Source organism: Carassius carassius, chromosome 8 (assembly GCF_963082965.1).
Source record: "Carassius carassius chromosome 8, fCarCar2.1, whole genome shotgun sequence".
Classification (NCBI taxonomy): Eukaryota; Metazoa; Chordata; class Actinopteri; order Cypriniformes; family Cyprinidae; genus Carassius; species Carassius carassius.
In genome coordinates this window covers 16,775,857-16,799,567 of record NC_081762.1, presented here as the reverse complement: position 1 = coordinate 16,799,567, position 23,711 = coordinate 16,775,857, and the positions used below count along the sequence as shown (strand labels likewise).

The window sequence follows — 23,711 nt, the reverse complement described above, 5'->3', positions numbered from 1 at the left end:
AAAAACTGTCATCAGTTTTGAGCATTTTGTCCAGCTTGATGCTACACCACTGACTCTGACTGAGTGTAGGTTAGGAAACAGGACTATCTGTTTACTAGGCTGTGGATGACAAGCGAAGTATTTGAGAAACCTGTTTGAAAACAGTCTTTATTTATAGTCTTTAATGCCATTATTATTATTATTATTATTTGATGTGATGTCATGTTCAGGTTGTTGGGTGATTATCTTCCAAGCGCAGTTGTCAGTCAGTGCCTTGACAGACTGACCTGCTAAACAGCCTAATTAAGTTAGGCTAATTAACTTGATGAACTCCCTTACTCAGCCAGCTTTACCGTGGAATGAAATCTGTAAGGGAGATTAAAAACCATTACTTATCAAACTTTTGATTGCCACCTGAAAACATCAAGGGCAAAATCACTAGCTAAATATAAGTGATTCCATTTATACTGGTTGAAAAGTTTGTAGCCTTCAGTCCTTCAGTTTACCTTTTTACACTGTTCTTAAGGCCAGTTGAAGAAGTGTTCAGTGGGGCTCTGAGAGGTCAGACATAAATAGGGTGAGTTATGGTAGCTGTGCATTCATAGATGCAGTCTGGACCAAAGGTTAGCGTTTCAAGAAAAGGTAGCATGATTCTGAGAGAGGTTACCTTGCGCCCCTGCTTGCCAGTGAGTTGGATGGAGAGTGTTAAGACATAGGGAAAATCAATGCATTGGAGTCACGTCCATCACCTTAACAAGGCAAGCTGGATGCCTCATGTCCTCTCAGGGGCCAATTTACAGAGTAAACAGGACCCTGGAGATGGCATGGCAAATTTCAGCTGTCCTGTTGGTCACTTTCTTAGTACTTAGTGGGTTTTATTAACCCATCTACAATGTCTTACAACACAACCAGGGTGGACCTGTAAAACCCTTCAGTGATGTAGAGGCTTTATGATTTGGTAAAATGGCCCAATTTACCACCGAAACCATGAACCTTTCAAATCAAAGTGAAAAAAGTGAAGTGACATTCAGCCAAGTATGGTGACCCATACTCAGAATTCGTGCTCTGCATTTAACCCATCCGAAGTGCACACACACAGAGCAGTGAACACACACACACACACACACACTGTGAACACACACCCGGAGCAGTGGGCAGCCATTTATGCTGCGGCGCCCGGGGAGCAGTTGGGGGTTCGATGCCTTGCTCAAGGGCACCAAAGTCGTGGTATTGAGGGTGGAGAGAGCACTGTTCATGCGCTCCCCCACCTACAATTCCTGCCAGCCCAAGACTCAAACTCACAACCTTTCAATTATGAGTTCGACTCTCTAACCATTAGGCCACGACTTCCCCCAAAAGTCTTCCGACTTCCCCCAAAAGTCTTCCCAGTGCTCATTTTTTGAAGTGATTGCAGCATGGTTCATTGGTCATTTCTGCTGAACTTTAGACTGCTTGCATTTATGCGCTGATATCTTAGTGACTTACTGATTATTTTGAAAGGGTTCACGACATAAAGATATATTGGGTTTAAAGTTCACAAAAAAATATATATATTCTGTTATCATTAAATCACCCTAAAGTTGTTCCAAACCTTTTCTTCTGTTAAACACAAAAAGAAGATATTTTGATGCATGTTGGTAACCAAACCGTTTATAAAAAATAATAATAATAATAAAAAAATTAAATAAATTAGTTGGCCAGCCGCATATGAAACATCGGTTACATTGTGCATTTCCATTTCATCTCCGTTATCATGAAACCCATGACACAAACAGTTACGATCATGGCGTCCTCCATTCACCAATTATTGACGTTTGTATATGCCACGAGTAAAGACGTCACCGCTGGCCGCTCCTGCTGCCGGGCGTGCAAATGAATACAGGGAAACAGTGTGGGAGGAGAATTGGATCTTAAGGAACTACCCTGCTGGCTAGCTCCTAGAACTAAATACATTCCTAGCTTCTGCAGTGCGAACATGCCAAAAAGCGAGGAACTTTCGCCAATAAGATTTGTTCAGGAACAAAACAAGTTCTTGTCTTTTAAGAGTGAATCTGTATATCATTCACTGAATTTATTTGTTCCAACGCATAGATTCATTCATAAATGAAGCAAATGACTGTCTTTATGAGAGAGCCCTTGAATCATTCACTAAATTAATTTGTTTAAAAACACTGGTTCAATCAAAATGAAACAATTGGCTCTCTTTACAAATGAACCACTGAATCATTCAATCAACTGATTTGTTCTAAAACAGATCCATTCATTTTTTATGAGTAAGTCAATAAATCAATTAGTTTGAAAACACCACTACTTTGCATTTTGACTAGTTTGTTCAAACATTGCAAGGTGGTAAGCATTCGGCAAACCTGTTTGGTAGCAGTCATTATTTTTGCTATTCAGTTTCGTGCCACTAATAAGCTCAGAGTGAGAGACAGGTTTAATATCCAAAACTCCCAGTTCATCATTTATCGTAGATGGAGCCTTTCCTGTCTTTATTTCAGTTAATCATAATTAGCTACAAGACATAAAATAACCCCAGAAGGTGTGACTGCTTTCTTGGTTCATTGAAATAAGTAGGTAATACGTGAAGTACCACTTCTCAACCCACCAAACAACAACATGAGGGTAGCAGAGGAGGCGGCTCTCCCCTTCACATGCATTATTAATAAAGGACCAGGAATTGCCTTATCACACGCCTTAAAGGTGACATTGAACATGACAAGACCATACAACCCTCGAAGCTTCTCAGAGTTGTGACGCTTGCATGGAGTCCAGGACCATGAGTGCTTATGCACTGCCTTATTTAATTTGGCTGTATTTGATGGGACATCCCACCAGTATCTGCTGACACAGGAAGACTCGTAACAACTGTAGGGATGTCTCCACACCTGCACACACACTAACAGATCTGTTCAAAAATTGATTCTCTCACACTCCCATATGCACACATACCGACCGGCACACTGTTTAACAAATGCAGCCTTAGAGGAGTGTTACTGTGTGATGCAATAAATCACATTAATGGGGATCAGCAGACTGCATACTGTTCAAAACAGAAAGGCCACACACACATAGTCAGTCCTGAGGTCTCCATTCTTTTCTTAAAGGGAGAGTTCCTAAAAAATACAAATTATCTTATCATTTACTACTGCGTTTCATGTTATTTCAAACCTTTGTAATCACTGCCAAACAAATTGATACATTTTTAAGCTTTATTATACAAGTCTATGCATATTTTTTGTTTGGTTTTATATACACTGTAAGTAAATGATTGCATTTTTAAAGGGCTTTATTTTACCAGCAGTCGTTGGTGTAGGTGTCCGCTACTCTGCAGATGCAGCTCATCTGTTTTCACCTGTGAGCGCTTGTTTTAGTTGCTACTTTATTAGCGTGCTCTTTATTGCTTCTGCTTTTATGGTTGCTGTTGTTTAGCTTTTAGTTCGCTATCCATTCATTTGCTGAGAGCCTCCATCCATGCATGTAGCCATGTAACCAATTTTCTCAGCGAGTTTGAGCACTTACATTTATTTGTGATTTAATATTTCACCTGAAATTGGAAATGGAGTGAAAGTAGCTACTCTTTTCTGTATACCACACCTCCTCCCCACAGCATTGGCTCTTATCAGATGCAAGTAAAAAAAAAAATCTTCTGGCTTGTGCATTTTACTGCTGATTTAATTAGCCATCTTTTGGTAAGTTCACCTCAGTATCTGTCACACCTCACTAAAATGAAAATCCATTCTCTAGGAAAAAAGGTAGATTAATGAATGCCCTTTGTAATAAATGAAAATGGGAAGCGCAAATATGCATAGTCATGAAATTTAATTTTGCTTTCTGGTGATTGGGTTTTGCTGGGACTGGGAGTGTAGAGAAAACTGCGATAGGGCCAGAGGTGGCTCAATGTAGCGCATAACGCACAGCTTCAGCTGCCAAATGAAGCGAGTGTTTATGACCGAATGCAATTGTGTCATATCCACTACGCTGAAACACACACGTCCTTGAGTATGTGCTTACAGACCACCATCACACTGAATTTGTTTGCTCATGTAGATTGCTTTTAGCTTGTTGTACAAATCCAGACATTTAAGTTGAAGTTTTATGAAAACAGACACAGAAACTGAATCTTACAAAACTCTTGGCTTGTAAGATTATTTTTAATGTTTTTGAAAGAAAAACATTTATTTGATCCAAACTAGAGTAAAACCGTAAAACTATAAAATAATATTACGATTAAAAAAAATAATGATATGCGAAAAGTAATATGCTGATTTGGTGCTTTCTTATTATCAATGTTCAAAACAGTTGAACTGCTCTTGAATCTTTGTGGAAGCAGTGATTTTTTTTTTTTTCAGGATACATTAATAATTTGGGTTCATTTTAACCCAAGGGCTGGGTAAATATAGGACAGAACACATGTTTTATAAATATGTTTTATAGATTTTATAGATACAATACAATGTACACAAACCTATCTTTTACCTATCTATCTATCTTTTAGGATTTTTTATTGTATGAAAAACTAAAGTTCAAAAGAAATATAAATTTCATCAATTACTTTCACTTTTTCAAATGTTTCCTTGCTGATTAAAAATTTTTTTTTTTCAAAAATAAATCAATCTTATCGGTTTCTCCCAGAGGTGGGTAGAGTACCCAAAAACTGTACTCAAGTAAAAGTAAAAGTACTTCTAGAAATATTTACTCAAGTAAAAGTACTAGTCTTGAATAGTTACTTATAAAAAATCTACTCAAGTAGTTAGTTACTAGTTACTTTGGGTCATATATACTGAGCCTATTTTTATTTAGATATATAGATAAAATGTATGTAATGTATGTGTGTGTGTATAAAGGTATATATTTCATCAGCCTTTACTCCAATTTATGTAATTTATTATAAAACCCTGTCTGTTTACTTAAGTAACAGATATAGGTGTCATGCCATAACATATTTTTAATACGACTGACTTTATATTAAATGTGAATTTAACATTAAAAGTTAATGTGATATAAATATTGCTACTAATCTTTCATTATTCAGAAAGAGAGCAAATAACATTTACATTATTAAAGATCATTTTCACTGACAGTCTAGATTTCAAACAGTCTCAGAAACTCCCATTAAAATCACTGAAACTGTTAACACTGTGAAATCAATATCTTAATTAAAGATTCGTACACACATCTGCACTTTGTTGTTTCTGACAAGAGAATTCGCCAGAAAGAGGTATTCAGTCAGCGAGCGAGTGAAGGAAAGACCGGCATTTTAGCGATGACTCATCGGAACACCTCTGATTGGCCAATGCTTTAATAAGCTCAAAAGAATCATGTGTGATTTGTTATAATGCGCAGTGCTGTAAAAACGCGTCTCTGGCTCAGCACCAGCAAACAATCACAGATCTGAATTTAGCAGCTGGACTTGCTGAACGTATTCGCACCGGTGTGATTGTATTAAAATTAATAAAATCTTAATCGGCTATTTTTTGTCTTTTGGAAGCTGCATTCAACTTGACTCCCCTCTGTTATAAGCCACACACGTACAACAAACTAATGTCACAGTGGTATCGTGTACTGTAATCGAGTGTAGCCCAAGTTATTACCTGTTAAACAGTAGACAGCACACGCGGTGTTCATCTAATAAGGATCTCCATCGCAAGCAAATAATAGCCTTTGCAGATTTGCTTTCAATTAAGTGCAGTTCCAGCCACGTTTTCAACGCTGCTGATGTTAAACGTTACAACTCCGAGTGAAGCTCAGCGCGCGCGGCAGCGAACTGAACGACTCATTCAAACTGATTCATGAACCAATTCACTCGTTTGCCAATTGGTTTGATCAAACCTTTGAACAGAATTGACTCAAAAGAATGAATCATTCGCGAATGGGCATCGCTCATTGTCCAGAGAAAAGTAGACGGCGCGTTTGGAATAAACTGAAGCATTTATAACATTTATTGCATTAAGATAACGTAACGAGAGGAGCGTCGCCCACAGTAACGAAGTGAAAGTACAGATTTTTCCCCAAAAATTTACTCAAGTAAGAGTATAAAGTACCCATCTTTAAATATACTCCGAAAAGTATTAGTTACCCCAAAAAATTACTCAAGTAAATGTAACGAAGTAACTGTAACTCGTTACTACCCACCTCTGGTTTCTCCATATTGGCTATAAACCTGAAAAGCTGTAATCTGATTTGGCTGATTTAGGGATTTTTTTATTCAGTTTTCCTAGAAACAAACTCATGTTTATATGGTACCTGGTGAATACAGCCGCTTTTAAGAATGAAATAATGATTACATTATTATTATTTTTTGTTTGTGATTTTGCCAGGTTCGTGCCATTAAACCTTTAAAAATATTCTGTTGTTTTATTTGAGGCACTTAACACTTATTAACGGTTTAATAAGATCATAATTAGCTAATCTGTATAAACCACTTTATCTGGTATATCTTACAGGTGAAATAGTCTCACCGTGCCTACACTGGATGCGTCGTGGCGTGGCGTGACAAATCCTTGACAGAAAACTGCTGCTGCGTTCTCCTTATGACGTATTGACACAAATTTACCATTATTTTCAACGGTTGCTTTGTCGCGGCTCAACAACAGTCGTGTCTGGTGTAGACACGGTGCCTGTCTTTATTATTCCTAGACAGTCTTTACACTTTTTCTTCATTTTGTATGTGTAATGTCAGACTATTGTTGTGGTATAATATAATCCAGATAAACATGCCAATAAATAGCTCAGAAACCAAAAAATGCGGTTGGTCACTTGAAGTGCCTGTCAGGTGGTCTCCCCTTGTTTAAGAAGGCGGTTTTTGGTTAGAAGCGGCTGCGGTGTGGATCAAAACTTCTGCTGTTCGGTTAAAGTTCTGGTTACGCAAGACTAGCCTTCTCTGGGTGAGTATAGCTTTATCAAATTACACTGACTGGTAAATATTTTTCCACCATCTCTATGAAGAGAGATGGTTAGGAGGGGTCATGAATAATCCCGGGGCCTGATAGTGCTCTCGCGCTCTCTCTCTCACACATCTGCCTGGAGACACCCATTGGTTTGAGCCACAGCGTTTCATTTTCTCTCCTGCTTCCTTACATGCTGCGGGTTTTCATCATCGTTGTGGGACATCAATCTGTCTTCCGCGGAGCGTGCGGGATTGCAGATGCATGCCGACACCTATCAAACGGGAGGGAGGCCGGAAAGCCGCTTCTTTCCTTTACACCACATAAAAGCCGTATATAACACACATGCACAAATAAATACAAAGAAAGCAGAAAACGCGATAAAGAAATAAGTCATACTAATTAGCCCGCTAATTCTTTGAGGACTGTGCCAGCTTGATAAAGGATGCTAAAGCTTATTAAAGCAAAAGCAGCGTTGTAAATTTATAATTCTTTATGTAATTTTTTTTTCAGCACAGCTTTATTTTAATCCCACTTTATGAAGTTTGCTGCATGTAGTGTGGGTGGGTGGGAAGAAAAAAAGGAAGGGGGTTTGATTGTGTCGCTGTAAGGCAGCAGGGGTCTCTGACTCAAATGCATTAACACGCCACAGGCCTTGGTTGCCACCTAGGGTCCAGACCACGCTCTCGCTTTTCTTCTATCTTTCCTCGCTTAACCTCTCCCGCACATTTCTCTTGCTCTTTTACTTGAGCTAAGGTTTTTTTTTTTTTTGCCCTTTTAAAATCTAAAATGCAATTAGAATGAAGAATGTGGCATTTCATTATCATACATGTATAAGTAGTAGCCAGAGGGCTGGCTGCTGCATGGAGAGTGAATGGCAGAATGAAAGCTCCAGCTTTCCCTGGAGGAGAGTGATGGAGATATCCCACAAAGCCGGTGCCTGTCAGCGTGATCAGGCCCGCAGTGGGCCCGCGTCTCCAACATGTCTCTGTCTCACAAAGCAAATGTCACACTGTCAGCAAAATGAGCACCCTGTTCAAAAAAAAAAAAAGAGGATTTGAAATTGAAGCTTTATAGAGCGTAGAAGAACTTCACATTTTGGAATTATTTTGATTTTGACATATATATCTAAAGCATTTCATCTGGTTGGGGATGGATGACGGGTGTTAGTCCTGTTCTGTTATACCCTATAGCTGTTCTTCTCAGACTTTTCATATACTTTGATTAAAGCAGGACAGGAAGTACCACCTAGTACTGACAATGTTCCCTCCTTTTTTCAGTATTAAGCATACTTTCTCTGTTTGGAGCTAGTCCACCCAAACATGGAAACTCATCATTTACTCAGCCACATGTTGTTCCAAACCTTTATGACTGACTGACTTCTGTGGAGCAGAAAAGTAGATATTCAATGAGTGTTTTTAACCAGATGGTTTCAGTTGTCTTTTGATTTCCTTTGTATGGACAAAAATGGGAACAAAACTGTTGTCAACATTCTTCAAAACATCCACAGAAGAAAGTCAGTCGTAGAGTAAATTGTAATTGTAGAGTACAATTGAAAGTAAATTGAAAGTAAATTATCCCTGTAAATTGTGAGCTATATACATATAGTTAATTTTTATATTTTTTTATTTAGCAGTTGTGCAAAACCATGGTGTTTTAAGACACCTCGTCAGCCCATTTTGCATACCTGTAGGATTCAGACAAGAATCTAAAACTACAAGAAAATGGAATTGTCATTATGCAAATTTTGCAGTTATGTTCAAACGTATTAATACTAAATACATTTTTGCATTTGATCTTAAAATTTGGTTACATTTTATTTTAAGGTGTCCTTGTTACAGTGTAATTATACATTTAAATGCTGAATAATATTAATCAGCTATATGTACTTACTATATGATTTGGATTAGGGTTACTTGCATGTAATTATGCATGATTTATTGTTATTATAATATATTATAATATAATATTATAATAGTAAGTATATGTAACAAGGACAACCTTGTTAATAAAGTGTTACCTAAAATTCTTACAGACTTGGCTACATTATGACATGAATACAGTGTAAATGTTCTCAAGTTAAATGTGCTGTGTGGTCATAATAACCTTGAAATCAATAAGTGCAACTGGAAAACATTGCTCAAGGTCTCACCTCTTGCCCATTGTCATTGCAGTAGTAAACATGTATATTATATACACTAATGTGAGATAGACTTTAGTATTTCAAAGTTTAGGGTAAAGTAAGATGTCATTTTAAAAAGAAATTAACACATTCATTGAGCAAGGATGCAAATCAACATATTAGAATGATTTCTGAAGGATCGTGTGACACTGAAGACTGGAGAGTAATGATGCTGAAAATTCAGCTTTTCCATCATCGGAATAAATTGAATTTTAAAACATATTCAAAATGTTTTATGTTTTTCTTTACTGGTGAGCTCCCTGTGTAGCTGGTGTCCCATGTCTAGTCAACCAAGAAGTATACAAGAGCCCTGATTTCACCCTGGCCCAGGATAAACACTAAATCACAAACGGCCATGACATGTGGGTCAACGAGTAAGCGTTTGTGTCCATGTGTGTCCATGGGAGTGTGAAAAAGCTCAATCGAGGCACTCCATGAGGCTGTAAGCATGCACCAGACCACCCTCTACTCTTGTATCCCTTTTAAGTGCTGACTTGCCTGATGATAATGTATTGCGCCAGAAGTAATTGGAAAATTGGCAGGCTTGTCAGAGAGATTTGGTGTCGGTGTCGTCCCACCATCAGATTTATATCGGCAAACGGGCCGGCAATGGCAAAGTACCTAGAGTTCAGGAAAAAGTAACTCATTTTTCATAAAGGCCTGGCTGCATATCAAAAGTCATCCACAGACAGAGACAAGACCCATATGGGAGCGACATTGCTGAATAAAGCAAAGCTGTCTGCCCAGATTAACTGCTGAGGCGGCTCTTGAAGCCGTATAATGGATGTGTATCACAATTCTGATGATTGTATGTCTGGAAAATAAGCTGGCCTAAAGTTGTTTCCTTATATTGTGAACATTATTACAAAGCTACTACTATGTAATGATTTGGTTATAACTGTCTAATTACTATGTTGTTACTATGTCTTGAACGCAAACAAATTGGGAGCTTTAGGGGATAATGCAAACTTTTAAAGAAGTTTTCTGAAAAATAAAACTAGTTTTAGTAACACTTTATTTTGAGGTTTACTTGTTATCCATGTTACATGTACTGACAATTTTAATAACCCCAAGCCAAAAGCTAACCATATAGTAAGTAAATGTAGTTATTTAATATTACTCGGTACTTAAGTGTATAATAACACTGTATTAAGGACATCGTAAAATAAAGTAGAACCACACTTTTCTATAGAGAGAGAGAGAGAGAAACAAGTTCATTACAAAGTTATTACTATGTAGTTACAAGATCATTATTATGTAATTACTGTTATAATCAGATTTGTTTCTATAAATGTATTAAGAGCTTTAAGGAACATAGGTGTTTTAATGAGATGATGTTGTCGATGTTTTGTACTCTTGATTCTTTCTGTAAATAAAAGCCATGAATCATCATGTACTTCTCAGCTGCTTTGAGTGTAGTGTGTGGTCAGGGCTCTGCCATCACACATGGTTGTGCGTAGATGTGTTTATTAACCTTTGGAAGAGGGGATAATTGCATCTGTCAGATTCACTTAAAAGCTGAGATGGCCGTCATTTCCTGTTTGTCATCTCCTCTAAATTTGCAGGTTGTGTAAGTGACTCTGGCATGACGTTTGCTCTGTTCTTTTCCGTAGAAGCACTAAAATTACCATTATTCAGAGTTAAGCGTGGCATGTCAAAATACAGTTTAAATTTTATAGTGATTTTTAACAACTTGCATCTAAATTAGATAATGTATGCAGTTAAAATAATACAATTACAGCCTAATTTTTTTTGCGCATAAAATCAACAAAGATGTGTTTTCAGGTGTCAAGCCATTTTGGCATTTAGTTGTTTGAGCAATTCGAACTAAAAGAACATTGTTATTAGGGATATTATTAGTGATGCACCGAAATGAAAATTCTGCGCCGAAACCGAAACCGAAAATTTAGGATGCACTTGACCGAAAACTGAAACTGAAGCCGAAAATGGCTTCTTTTAAAAACGTATATATATATTGCTTGGATTTAATGGATCTGAATTGAAAAATCACAATATAATAATCAAACTTTTATTAACAGTTACATAACAAAACATAAAATATTTTTTACAATAAATATAAATAATTATTCTTCAAGTTTTATGTTCCATCAAATAAAATAGTTTTTGAAAAATTGTGCAAAAAAAGCAACAATTTTGGAGATTTTTGCAGAACAAATGTTACATATTGCAAATTTGGTGTCCTCTCGTATAGGGCTGTCACTTTTGTGAAAAAAAAATCCTGTTCGATTTTTGAGACATAGGCAAAGTGTTCATTGAATCGTTAGTAAATTGCCTATATTTGGCGTTGATCCGTTTTTCAACGCCAAATATAGGCAAATCCACCGACAACTAAACAGGCATTAGGGCGAACGTAAAGAGGGCGCTTGAGACGCGCACAAGTCAGCAATGTGGACTGCCATAACATCAATGAAAAACATTACTGAAGGCTACATTGATATTATGCACTAATAGGCTCTGTGTGTGTGTGTGTGTGTGTGTGTGTGTGTGTGTGTGTGTGTGTGTGTGTGTGTGTGTGTGTGTGTGTGTCAGAACCTGCAGTTGCTGTGTGACGCGCGTTCGCTGCGAGCGTATAGTGACGAGCTGGACACGCTCCGAGAGAAGGCCGTTAAAATCGATTCCCTGTTTTCGTTTTCGAAACTTGTGTTGGTTGGTCCGATCGATTGTGCAGCTTTTGTGACAAGCTTTTTTTGATTGTGACAGCCCTTTGACATGCTTAATCTTTGATAGGCAGACGCGTGATAACAGCTCGACCGTGAGTGAAACCTAAGCGCTTGCTCACGGATGGGAGGGGCGGGTGACATTCATTTTCGGTTTACGTTTTCGGCTGTTTTTTTTTATTTCGGCCCGAAACCGAAAATGCCATTTCGGCCGAAATTTTTTCTAGATTTTATCTTGATCAGTTTAGAATATCTACCTCATTAGCTTCGGATTTGGATATCACACCCGATCCCACAAAAATGTGCATATCAGTCATATACCAATATTAGGGCCTTTCGCACTGCAGGGACCTTTTCATGGTACCAGAACTAATTGTGGAACTACCCAATTTTGGGCGTTTTCGCACCGCCGGAACTAGGTGTGATTGTAGTAGCGGACTGCCTTTTTCAAGAACCAAATTAGCTCTTACCAGGGTCTAAACAACACAACTGGTACTAACTCTGATGTAAGTAGACATTGATTGGCCAGGCGCATTTGAAAACGCCCTCATCAGCCATGATTTAAAACGCAGGGTAAACATTTAAATTTACATTTATGCATTTAGCAGATGCTTTTATCCAAAGCGACTTACAATGCATTCAGGCTGTAATGTTTTTTTTCTTTATCAGTGTAAAAAAACATACAGTGTAAACATACTGTAAACATTGTGTCAACTTATTTTGCAAGTATGATGAACAGCATATTTAAATATACGGAAGCTGAAGTGCAGACTTGTAGCAAATGTATCACTGCCAGTTGTCGTTGGAGATTCTTAGTCCTCCTTTCTGTTCTTTCAGTCACTTTACGTATACGTCGTCATTTCATGTCCATTATTGTGAAACCCGCGAGACACAACAAAAACAGCTCTGATCACAGCATCCTTCTGTTGTGAACGTTATTCTTCTTTGTTAACATTGTTGAACGCCGCGCTCAAATGACATCGCTGTCGACCGGCTTATGTCACATCTTAGTACCCATGGTCAGTGCGAATGCAACCATTTAAATGGTATTGGGAAATAGTTTGCGCAAAATCGTACCAGTACTTTTTAGTTCTGGAACTAAAGCTGTGCGAAAGGCCCTATTGATCAGTACATCCCTGATTATTATGTGTTATGATGTTGTATGTCTGGTAATGACCCTGAACTGAACTGATTATTCAAGCTGAATCATTTATTAAGCTATTTTTAACATAAAATGTTTTGTTGTTGTTGTTGTTGTTGTTTTTTTTCAATGAAAAGGCTATTTTATTTTATTTTTTCAGGAGGAGGAACCACAAGAGGCTGAGGATGAGTCTGTGAAAGAGGAAAGGACTGAGCAGGAGATCCCAGACTGAAAATCTCTCAACATTACCTCACATGAAGTAATCGTCTTGTCTACACAGTCAGCGCCATCACCTCATTTCCTGCTGAATAGTGGGATGCAAAATAACTCACAAATTAAATCAACGGACTTGAACTGCCACTGCTTCAACAGACTGAAATTTTCCTTCTTTGTTAACCAGAAAAATGATTAAATGACCACAATTGTCAGCTTAAAAAAAAGTCAATGCTGTGATCTCTATATATTTTTTCAAAGACTCGATGTATGTTCAAGTCCACCGTCAAGAATGCTGCAGCTGATCATGATCTGCATATGAGCTTGTTTCTATGAGTTATTTTTCATACACTAACTGACGTTTCCCATGACTCATGGATGAGAACATGGTATCCAGAGATTACTCAAGCAGTGTTTCTGATCATATTTTTTATATACAGAGACTGCACACAATTTTTTCCTGTTCCGCCAGCACCCTCTTTGAATATCAGCTTTATAATATTTGCTTTTGTTTTTATCTCATATTTCTAAACACCAATGCATTATACGCATATGAACTTGCATTGACAGTCAAACTGACAGTGGCTTGTGTTATATAAATAATGCATTACTTCCTGATGTAAGAGCAAAGTCTATTTTATTATTTTTTACAAATCTCATTTTTATAACTACAGTATATTCCAGAACATCCTTTATCATTGACAGTGTTGTTGTCTGCGCTCAAGTTTGGGGCTATTCTCAGTTTTAAACAAAAACTGTAAAAATAGTGGGACAATTCATCTGCCTCAACGCTCGAGTTCAAGGCGAGTCTGTATTTAGGTACGTCGAAAAAATGTGACCTTGGTAATAAACAATTCTTGTGAATTTATTATTATTATTTCTGTTATTGATGCTAAACAACAGTACTGTAACTTTTCAGATGTCAATCAAGATAAAGTGCACTTAAGAGCTCAAGAAAGAGCCATTATCGGGGACTAAAGTGCACTTTCCACAAATAGGGTACAAAATAGCACTTGATCTTCTCTTTTATTTTAAAATGGTCAGTGAAGGAAGGCAATTAAATGTTGGTCATCAACCCTAGGATATCAAACTGAATTTTTTTAATACTTTTAAAGAATTTGTTGTGACATTTCTACTCTTTTCCCGTTTTATCATTAATTTGGAATTTTAATAGCGATTATCAGTAAGCAAGTGTTTTTTTCTCGTAGAATTATTTTATTTACATTTTTAAAAGAGATTATTATTTAGTGAGATTATATGTCTACCTGTAATGAAATTATAATGGACATCATTGTTGAGGACAAGTTGTGGGACGTAGCTAAATATTACTTACAACAATGAACTGAATTATCAATTTAACATCTTACGTCAGAATTATGATTTATGATTTTAATCCTTTGGACAGGCCATTTTTTTGTTTATTTTAAGGGGCATACAGATGTTTAAATCTGGCTGCTTTAAATGCAAAATTAACTTTGTTACATAATATCTTTATCTGTTGGTTTGTGCACACACACACACACAAATGGAATTGGTGCCTAAAAAGCTTTAAATAGGTAATAAGACATCAAAGTGCACCACATTCTTAGAAAGTGATGCTCAGATCTTCTAAAATATCACTGAGCGTAATGATTTGATTACGAACGCATTACTTTCATCAGACCTATGATAGATGAGTTCAAAGCTGTTTCTCAAGGGTTCGGTGATGCTTGCCAGTGGGCAAACCAACAGAAAATTGTCTTTATCCAGCTCTGTTGTGTCTGTTACTCACAGTGCACAAGTCATTTAACCGTTCCCTCACACCACAGGAGCGAGAGATGTTTTCTCCTAGTATCTCATTGCCTGGCAAAGCTTCTCCTCCCCTCACCCTGTCAGGGAATCTGGCTTGCATTCTGACATTAATGCATCGAGGGGTGTAATTCCAATTTGTTCCAAAGCAACTATTAATTTGCCCATTTCAGGGCCGTACAGGAGGAACCCCTGTAAGGCCACTGAACCATGAAAGACATTATCTGAAGGGCTCTGTTTCTTTCGTTCTGTTTTTTTGAAGGAAAAGGATTTCTATTGATGCACATTGATGACACGTCGCCGGTTTCTGCAGCGGTTCGCCCCGGACCCCCTGAAGCTGAGCGCTCAGCATGCAGCGTGCAGAGTGTGTCATTAGGGTTGTAATAATTGCAGCGGGTGTGCTTATGTCAGAGTGGCCTTCTCGTTCAAGACCCCCATGCCCCCTTCTACAATCTGATTACAGCCTCTGCATAATAAAGAGGCCCCTGATGGTGAATCCATGTTTGTTCTGCAAGCATATGTTTTAGCCATGAGAACTAAAAAACTACCATGTGTAAGAGTATGCGATGACTTTGCTAGATTATGCAATAGTAATATAAATACCAGCTGAAGAAACTGTTCTCAAAATGACTGTCTGAAGCAAGACATTTTCAATAATTTCTATGGCAGTTCCTTGGTGAGTGCAAGACAACTGTGATATCACTGGTAAAAAAAAAGAAAAAGAAAATAATAATAAATAAATGAAATAGTGAAGTACTTCTTGCTAATAAATAGAGTCGCTAATTAATATATGCTAACCTGCCATACATATATAAATATATGCAGATATAGACACATTACTATTGTTATTATTACATGAACATTAACCAAAATAAAATACTATATATTTCAGCTAGTTGCTATGGCAAAATTTCTCAATTTATTTTAACAGAAGTACTAATATATATATATATATATATATATATATATATATATATATATATATATATACACACAAAATCATATACACAATCAGCAGGAGATCAAATAAATTTCCTAATATATTACTGTGGTGTTAACTTTTATTTTGGATGTGATTAATCGCGTGTGATTAATGTATGTATTTGATATCCTGCTGATTTTGTAAGTTTGCCCACTTTCAAAGAAATGAAGGGTCTGTTGTTTTTTTCATGGTAGGTTAATTTTAATGGAGAGAGACAGAATATCAGCCAAAAAAAAAAAACCAGAAAAAAAAATAAATAAACATTATATAAAAGTTTTGCATTAAGGTGAGTGAAAGAAGTATTAGATCCCCTACCAAACAGCAAGAAACTGGTTCCCACAGATTGTTTATGTGCCCATGTGGAACACAGTTTTGTCCTGAAGTTACTCCTAATGTCAGCTCGTTAGGTGTATATGTGATGGCCTGGATTTAAACCGCACAATTCTTATATACATTCATCTTTGCAGTTGATCAAGTAAAAGGACATTACTATATTGGTTTGGTTTATGATCTTTATTTGTCATTGTACGGAGTCAGTGCACGGGCTTAGTTATTTGGCTTAAGGTTAAAACATTAAAACCAGTTAAAATTCCTCTTTGGCTAAAATGTAATTTTATACAAACATAGCAATTTGTTAAAGTTCATTCTTGTAATGACTTAAAATGTTTAATACCTGTTGTGTTGTGGGAATGGACCAGCCTAGTGACAAAGAAATTCAAACAGGAAGTTGTTCTGTTTTATGTGAATTCTAAAGGAAATTAGACTATACCAACTTTGATGTATAATGGGCCTTTCACACAGGACGTGGTATGCCCCCTCTCAATTGATCCACTTCCTCTTTTAAAGAGATCAAGAGTCTTTCAGGAACATGATAACTCCTTCTTCGAGGTAATGCTCCATCACAAAGTACTATGTTATGCTGTACCAAACTAGTTCTTCCAGGAGTCTCTTTAAACACCTCTGGGCTACATAGACCTCGAACGTCAGCCTGTTGATGTAAGGACAGATGTTGAAAGTCCAAAGTAACCTTAGAAGGACTGGGCAGATACTGTTCACAAACCTCCTCTTCATCTTCCACCCTGCGAAGCATTAGGACCTCCCCTCCAGTATCTGACCTCTCATGCCACGCTTTTAATAAGTTGATATGGAGGACCCGTTTAGATCGGCTCTGCCCTGGTAAGGCAATCTCATAGGTGGTAGACCCCAACTTCCGAATCACCTCAAAGGGGCCTTGCCATTTAGCCAGTAGCTTACTATTGTCACTAGGCCGCATCACCAATACCTTAGCTCCTGGCTAAAAACTTTGGGCCCTGGCCTTTTTGTCATACCAGGTTCGCTGTCGACTTTGAGATTCAATCTAATTCTTGTGAGCAAGTTGTGTCATACTCTCAAGCCTTTCCCTCATTTGAAGGACATAGGAAACAACACTCTGGGAGCCAGGGATCTGGTGACCACCCTTCCAGGTTTCCTTCAGAAGAGCCAAGGGTCCTCGGACGTCCCGGCCATACAGCAGTTCAAAAGGGGAAAACCCCATGGAAGCCTGAGGTACTTCCCTGTATGCAAATAAAAGATAAGGGAGCCACTGGTCCCAATCAGCCCCAGTATCATTAACAAATTTGCGTAACATTTGCTAAAGGGTCTGGTTGAATCTTTCAACCAGCCCATCTGTCTGTGGATGGTAGGGTGTAGTCCTTATGCCCTTTATCCCCAACAACTGATACACTTGCTGTAATAATTTAGAAATGAAGTTGAACCCCTGATTAGTTAGTATGGCCCTAGGGAAACCCACCCTAGCAAACAGCTGAACAAGACAAAGAGCTACATTCCTGGCTGTTACTTTCTTAAGGGGAAAATCCTCCGGATACCTAGTGGCATAATCATTGATAACCAACATGTAACGGTTGCCGGTTTTACTACGCTCAAGGGGACCTACCACATCCATTCCCAGCTGTTCAAATGGTATGCCTATAACAGGTAGGGGTTCTAAAGGAGCTTTAGGGGGACGTCTACTAGCGGTATATTGGCACGCTGGGCAACTCCTACAAAAGTCGCCCACATCTTTGTCAGTTTGGGTCAAAAGAAATGATGACCAATACGAGCTATGGTCTTTTGTCCCCCTAAATGACCTGCCCATGGGGCTGAATGGCCTAACTGAAGCACCAAGTCTCTTGCCTTCTGGGGCACAACCCTCTTTGCCTCTTCACCCTGCCACCTATACAACGCTCCATCTTGTAAAAACAACTTACTCTGATGACTTTCTTGATGATGGTACCCTTGTACCTCTCTGTACAATGGCCCAATCTCTATATCATCCTGTTGCAATTGGCATATATCTTGCAGGACCAGAAAGTGCAATTTAAGCTGTTCAGAGAGGGGTTCTTCAATACTGTTAGCAAGTTAAATTTGTTCTTTCTCTTTTGCCTCTTCGGCTTACGGGATTTCCCTGGTTGAACATCCAAGTCAGAATCAAAGAAAGGCTATGCACTGGCATAGTGGACATCGTCCTCTCTCTTCCTAGCCATAGACCGTGTTTCAGCTATATTGCATTCACGCCTACCAGGTAACAAATCAAACAACACCGGTAAGTCTTGGCCTAAAAGCATTGGGTATGGAAGATCATCTACCAGACCAACATTCAGCAAATAAACTTGTCCCTGCACTTCTACATGAACATCTGCTGTAGAATAACATTTCTCATCTCCATGAATGCAACGGATAGGTACCTTTGAAACTGAATTTCTGAAATTCTCTGAAACTAAATCTGTTCGAACCAATGACTGCATGCTACCCATTTCCACTAAGGCCCATACTTCCTGACCATTTAGGACTACATCTGCATAATGCAAGGGGACATCTCTCTGCTCAGTGTAGATCAGGTCGTGGCACACAACACAAAAAAGCATTAGTAGAAGGATTGTTGGGACACCTACGTTTAATATGACCCTCCTGTCCGCATTGATGACACACAACAACCTTCCTGCTATTAAACTTCTGGCTAGGGCTTTGATTAACAGGATCACCCACAGACTTACCCTCACTTGTGGTCTTGGTCCCAGCCTGGGACATCTTCCCTTGACTTTTTGGTTCTTTTAATCCCCGCCACTGGTAACAAGTCCATGCTTGATTCTTACGTCGAGCTGACAAGAAGACATCGGCTAAAGCTGCAGCCTCAGAAGCAGTTTTTGGAACACGTTCTTTAATCCATATTTGCAGATCAGGGGCTAGCATACACAGAAATTGTTCCAGCACAAGCACTTCACCAACGTCATCCTTGGTTCGATTCTGGGGTTGAACCCATTTGTGATACAGTTCTTTCAGTCTCACGTATAGCTCTTTTGGGGTTTCATCCTCCCACACCTCAGAAGTCCTGAACTGCAGACGATAACTTTCAGAGTTAATGTCATATTTGTTAATTATGGCTATTTTGACTTTCTGGTAGTCAAGAGATTCAACAATGTCCATGTGTACATAAGCACTCCTCGCTTTACCAGTCAGTAGGGGCACAAGTTTAACTGCCCAGTCAGTTGTCGGCCACCAACAAGCCACAGCTATTCTTTCAAATTTGGTGAGATAGTGCTCTATGTTATCTACCTCTGACAGCTGCTGCAGATGTGGCTCCCTTTGTACAGTCGAATGTCCTAGCCCAGAGTAGACATTCTGATGAGGAATTGGTGCTGCTGCTGGCTGTGTGCTACTATAGAACTCTGCATGGAATCTTGAGAAGTTGGTTGGATGGAAGGAGAAGCAGGGCCCATAAGAAGGGGCATAAGAAAATGTGATGTCGTGATCAATGTGATTTTTGTCTAATAGAATTCTTTTTCATTAACTAAAATTTATCCATGGCTCTAAATTTAGTTAAATGTGTTGTTCATTCCAAATTTGTTGTTGTTCCTGTTGTTGTGAAAATGTGTATTGTTTTGTTTCCCCTTGTTTTGTTTCATGGTGCTGGCCACCTCCTATAAATTCAGTGTATGTTTTGTCTAGTGAGGTTGTTACTTATTGTATCCTGGTAAAGGTGGTGTGGAATGTTGCCCTCTGTCAGTTTTAGAGGATTATGCCCAGTTATGTCCTTTGTGAATCTCCTGTGATGTAATCTATATGGAATTCCATTTTTGGTCTTTTTCCTCTCTAATGAGGTTTGATCAAATTTTATCTTGTGTACGCAAGAATTAATAAATCTATCACAATTGAAGACTACTTTGCTCCCTGTTTTGTGGCTATGGACCCATTTTTTTGTTGTGATCTGCTCAGGCTCATGACGGATCTTTCACAGTATAACATAAAACACGTCCACATAATCTGTATCTTTCATTCCAACCTCTCCCACCACCCTGGGCAAGACCAAAGAGCTGTCAAAGGATGTGAGAGACAAGATTGCAGATCTGCACAAGGCTTGAAAGGGCTACAAGACCATCAGCAAGAAGCTTGGTGAGGAGACAACTCTTGGTGCAATTATTAGGAAATGAAAGAAATACAAAACAACCATCAGTCTGCCTCGGTCTGAAGATCCGTGTAAGATCTTGCCTTATGGGAGATGAGAAAGGACGGTCATGAGAAAGGTGAGGGATCACCCCAGAACTACACGGGAGGAGCTTGTTAATGATTTTTAGGCAGTTGGAAGCTTACTTACCCCTGCTTAAGAAGGCACATGTACAGGCCCGTTTAAAGTTTGCCAAAGAACACATAATGATTCAGAGAACACTTGGGAGAAAGTACTGTGGTCAGATGTGACCAAAACTGAGCTCTTTGGCATTAACTCGACCCACCATGTTTGGATGGAGAGAAATGCTGACTATGACCCCAAGAACGCCATCCCTACAGTCAAGCACGGAGGTGGAAACATGCTTTGGGCTGTTTTTCTGCTAAGGGTACAGGACGACTTCACCGCATTGAGGGGCAAATGAATGGGGCCATGTCCTGTAAAATCTTGGAGGAGCACCTCCTTCCCTCAGCCAGAACACTGAAGATGGGTCATGGAGGGTCTTCAAGGATTACAGTGATCCAAAACATACAGCCAAGGCAACAAAGGAGTGGCTCAAGAAGAAGCACATTAGGGTCATGGAGTGTTCTAGCCAGTCTCCAGACCTCAGTCCGGTAGAAAATCTGTAGAGGGAGCTGCAACTTCGAGTTGCCAAATGACAGCCAAGAACCCTTAAAGATTTAGAGAGGATCTGTAAAGAGGAATGGATCAAAATCCCTCCTGAGATGTGTGCAAACCTGGTGACCTAGTACAAAAACTTACCTCTTACCCCTGTGCTTGCCAACAAGGGTTTCTGTACCAAGTACTACGTCATGTTCTGCTCGGGGATCAAATACTTATTTCAATCAGTGAAATGCAAATCAATTTCTAACCTTTATAGAAGTATTTTTTTTTTTTGGGATGTATGATTGGTATTCTGTCTCTATCTGTTTAAATAAACCTACCATAAAAAAATTACAGACATTACAGTGGGCAAACTTACAAAATCAGCAGGGGATCAAATTATTATTTTCCCCACTATATATATATATATATATATATATATAGTATATTTATCAAATGTATTAAAGTATTAATATTATACTATATATTTAAATTATAGTTTTTTTATTTTATTAAAAATTTGATAGGCCTTAACACTTATTTTTGTAATTAAGTTTTAATTAAAAACTACACAGTCTATCTCTGTTTTTTTTTTTCAGATCTCTTACTTTCCGTGTGTATCATAAGGAAAAGTGCTTAAAAAGATTTCTAAAAATCATCCCATCACCTTTGATACACACAAACAAAGTTTTCACATTGAAATGAGCCGCCATCTGCTAATCACACTGACCTTTGCTCTGAAAGCCTCCACATCATTCTCAGTCTATCAGTCTGCTTCGAATATTTCTACTCTTGCTGAGGGAATTAGGACAGTAAAGATTCACTTATAAGGCAGCACAACATTTCGATTGGAGCTCTGAATATCCAGTTGCTCTCGCTCCTTGTTTTAATTGCTCTGGATAACGCTTAAAATAACATCACCTTGGTATCTAAGCACCATGTGGATGACCTTTTCCAGACGGTGTAGTGCTGTGACATAGTCATTTTCCAACCCTTAATGTACTCAGAGAGTACTCTATTTGGAGGGAACGTTCACAGGGTGCTAATCTCTACCTCTCAACACCTCGTTCCACACGCAGTCATTAGGAGGGGGGGGGGGGGGTCTTAAAAGGGTTCCTGACACACTGGAGTTAGACATGTTAATAACTCTCATTTCAAACTGACTGTGGGAAACACTATTGAAGATGACAGTGTAAAATGTAATGTGATTTTCTGTTCTTTAAGGTTTGTGGTTCGGCCTTACATTAAGAAGGTTCTCTCTGTTAAAGCAGACATGACAGCAATAGGAGTATTTTTAAGCTATTATGTAATTGTTGCCTTGTAAGATGCAAGAAAAATAGATTACATCAGTGTTGAATTATTCTGCCACAAGTGAAGTGTACCTCCAAGTCAGGCATTCGTTATTAGGACATGGTGCGCATTCACGTTGCATTCACAGATGTCTATATGTAGATTGAAAAATACATACCATTACAAGACTACACATTATAGATCAGTATAGTGCTGTCAAACGATTAATTGTATCCAGAATAAAAGTTTTTTAAATATGCATTTACTGTATATTTATTAAGCATATACAAAGACACACACATTTAGTATATATTTTTAAAATATTTACATGTATATATTTATGTAATTTGTATTATTTAATATTTTTTAAATGTTTAATTAAAATATTTTATATTTCTGTAAATATATTTTATATATAAACATTACACATCCATATTTTATGCAAACAAAAACTTTTAATTTGGATGTGATTAATCACAAGACATCCATCACTTTTCAGAGTTGACAGCCCCTCTGCATTGAAAAGCCCTGTCACAAGCACACTCATTAATAGTCACATAGTCTAAAGACAGTAAACGTATCCTTCTTTCATCTTTGGTGATGATCCTGTTTGAAATGTAAATGAGTTTGCTTGTGGGTGTTGAATGCTGACCTGACGGGAAGAACATCCTGTGGAAATCTGAGTGAATGAAAATGTTTGAAAACTCTATGACACTTTATGCACCATGCATTGGCCATTATACTTAATTATAATGAGTTATTGTATCCTTAAATAATCTTAGAAATCTACATATCATTCAAAAGCAGTGAGTAAAAATGCGTTTATTTGGTCAAGATTGCATTTATTAGTCAAATGATTCTTCAGAAATAATTCGAATATGCTGACTATCAATATTTGATATTTGTTGTACTTGAAATCTTTTTTTTTTTGTCAGAATTCTTTGACGAAGGTTTAAAAGAACAGATTTATTTGATACTGAAATCTTTTATAACATTGTCTTTACAGCCCCATTTGATCAATGCATCTTTGCTTAAGAAATGCATAAATAAATACAAATTGAACAGTAGTGTATATAAAATGTTAAACATTATTTCTACGTCTCTATACAAGTATGATAAATCTATGTTTGCATGTTTACTTTTTCTTGATGAGGCTAGTTTGGGTTACAGCTCGGTTGCATTCTAAACACTTAAAATGTACATGTGCACATTTGCATTTTTCCAAATTAAGGTATATGCAAAATATACTGATGCTTTTAAAGGGTCATAAATGAATTCAAAGTGAATTACTGAGGTCACTTACAAATCCTTTTCTGAGGTCACACACTGAGATGGCAATAATTGTGGTCATTAATAATGTAACCGATGATGTCGTCTCTGACACAAATCTCTCATTATTGGTAATGCAAATGTGATTTTTAATGCCTTGACTTAACCACTATTATCCATAAAATATTGCTAACATGACAAAAGTAAGTCTAAGTAAGA

At 37.9% G+C, this 23,711-nt stretch overlaps 1 protein-coding gene across 1 annotated transcript in view; it reads left to right on the top strand.

Annotated features, from left to right (window-relative positions):
* Window positions 1-13,948, top strand: part of LOC132145436 (PHD finger protein 14-like) — a 101,144-nt gene extending 87,196 nt beyond the window's left edge. The window contains exon 18 of the mRNA XM_059556474.1: window positions 13,028-13,948. Within this exon, the coding sequence (XP_059412457.1) occupies window positions 13,028-13,099 (72 nt within the window). The 3' untranslated portion in view covers window positions 13,100-13,948. The remainder of the gene's footprint in view (window positions 1-13,027) is intronic.
* The last annotated feature ends 9,763 nt before the right edge of the window (window positions 13,949-23,711 follow it).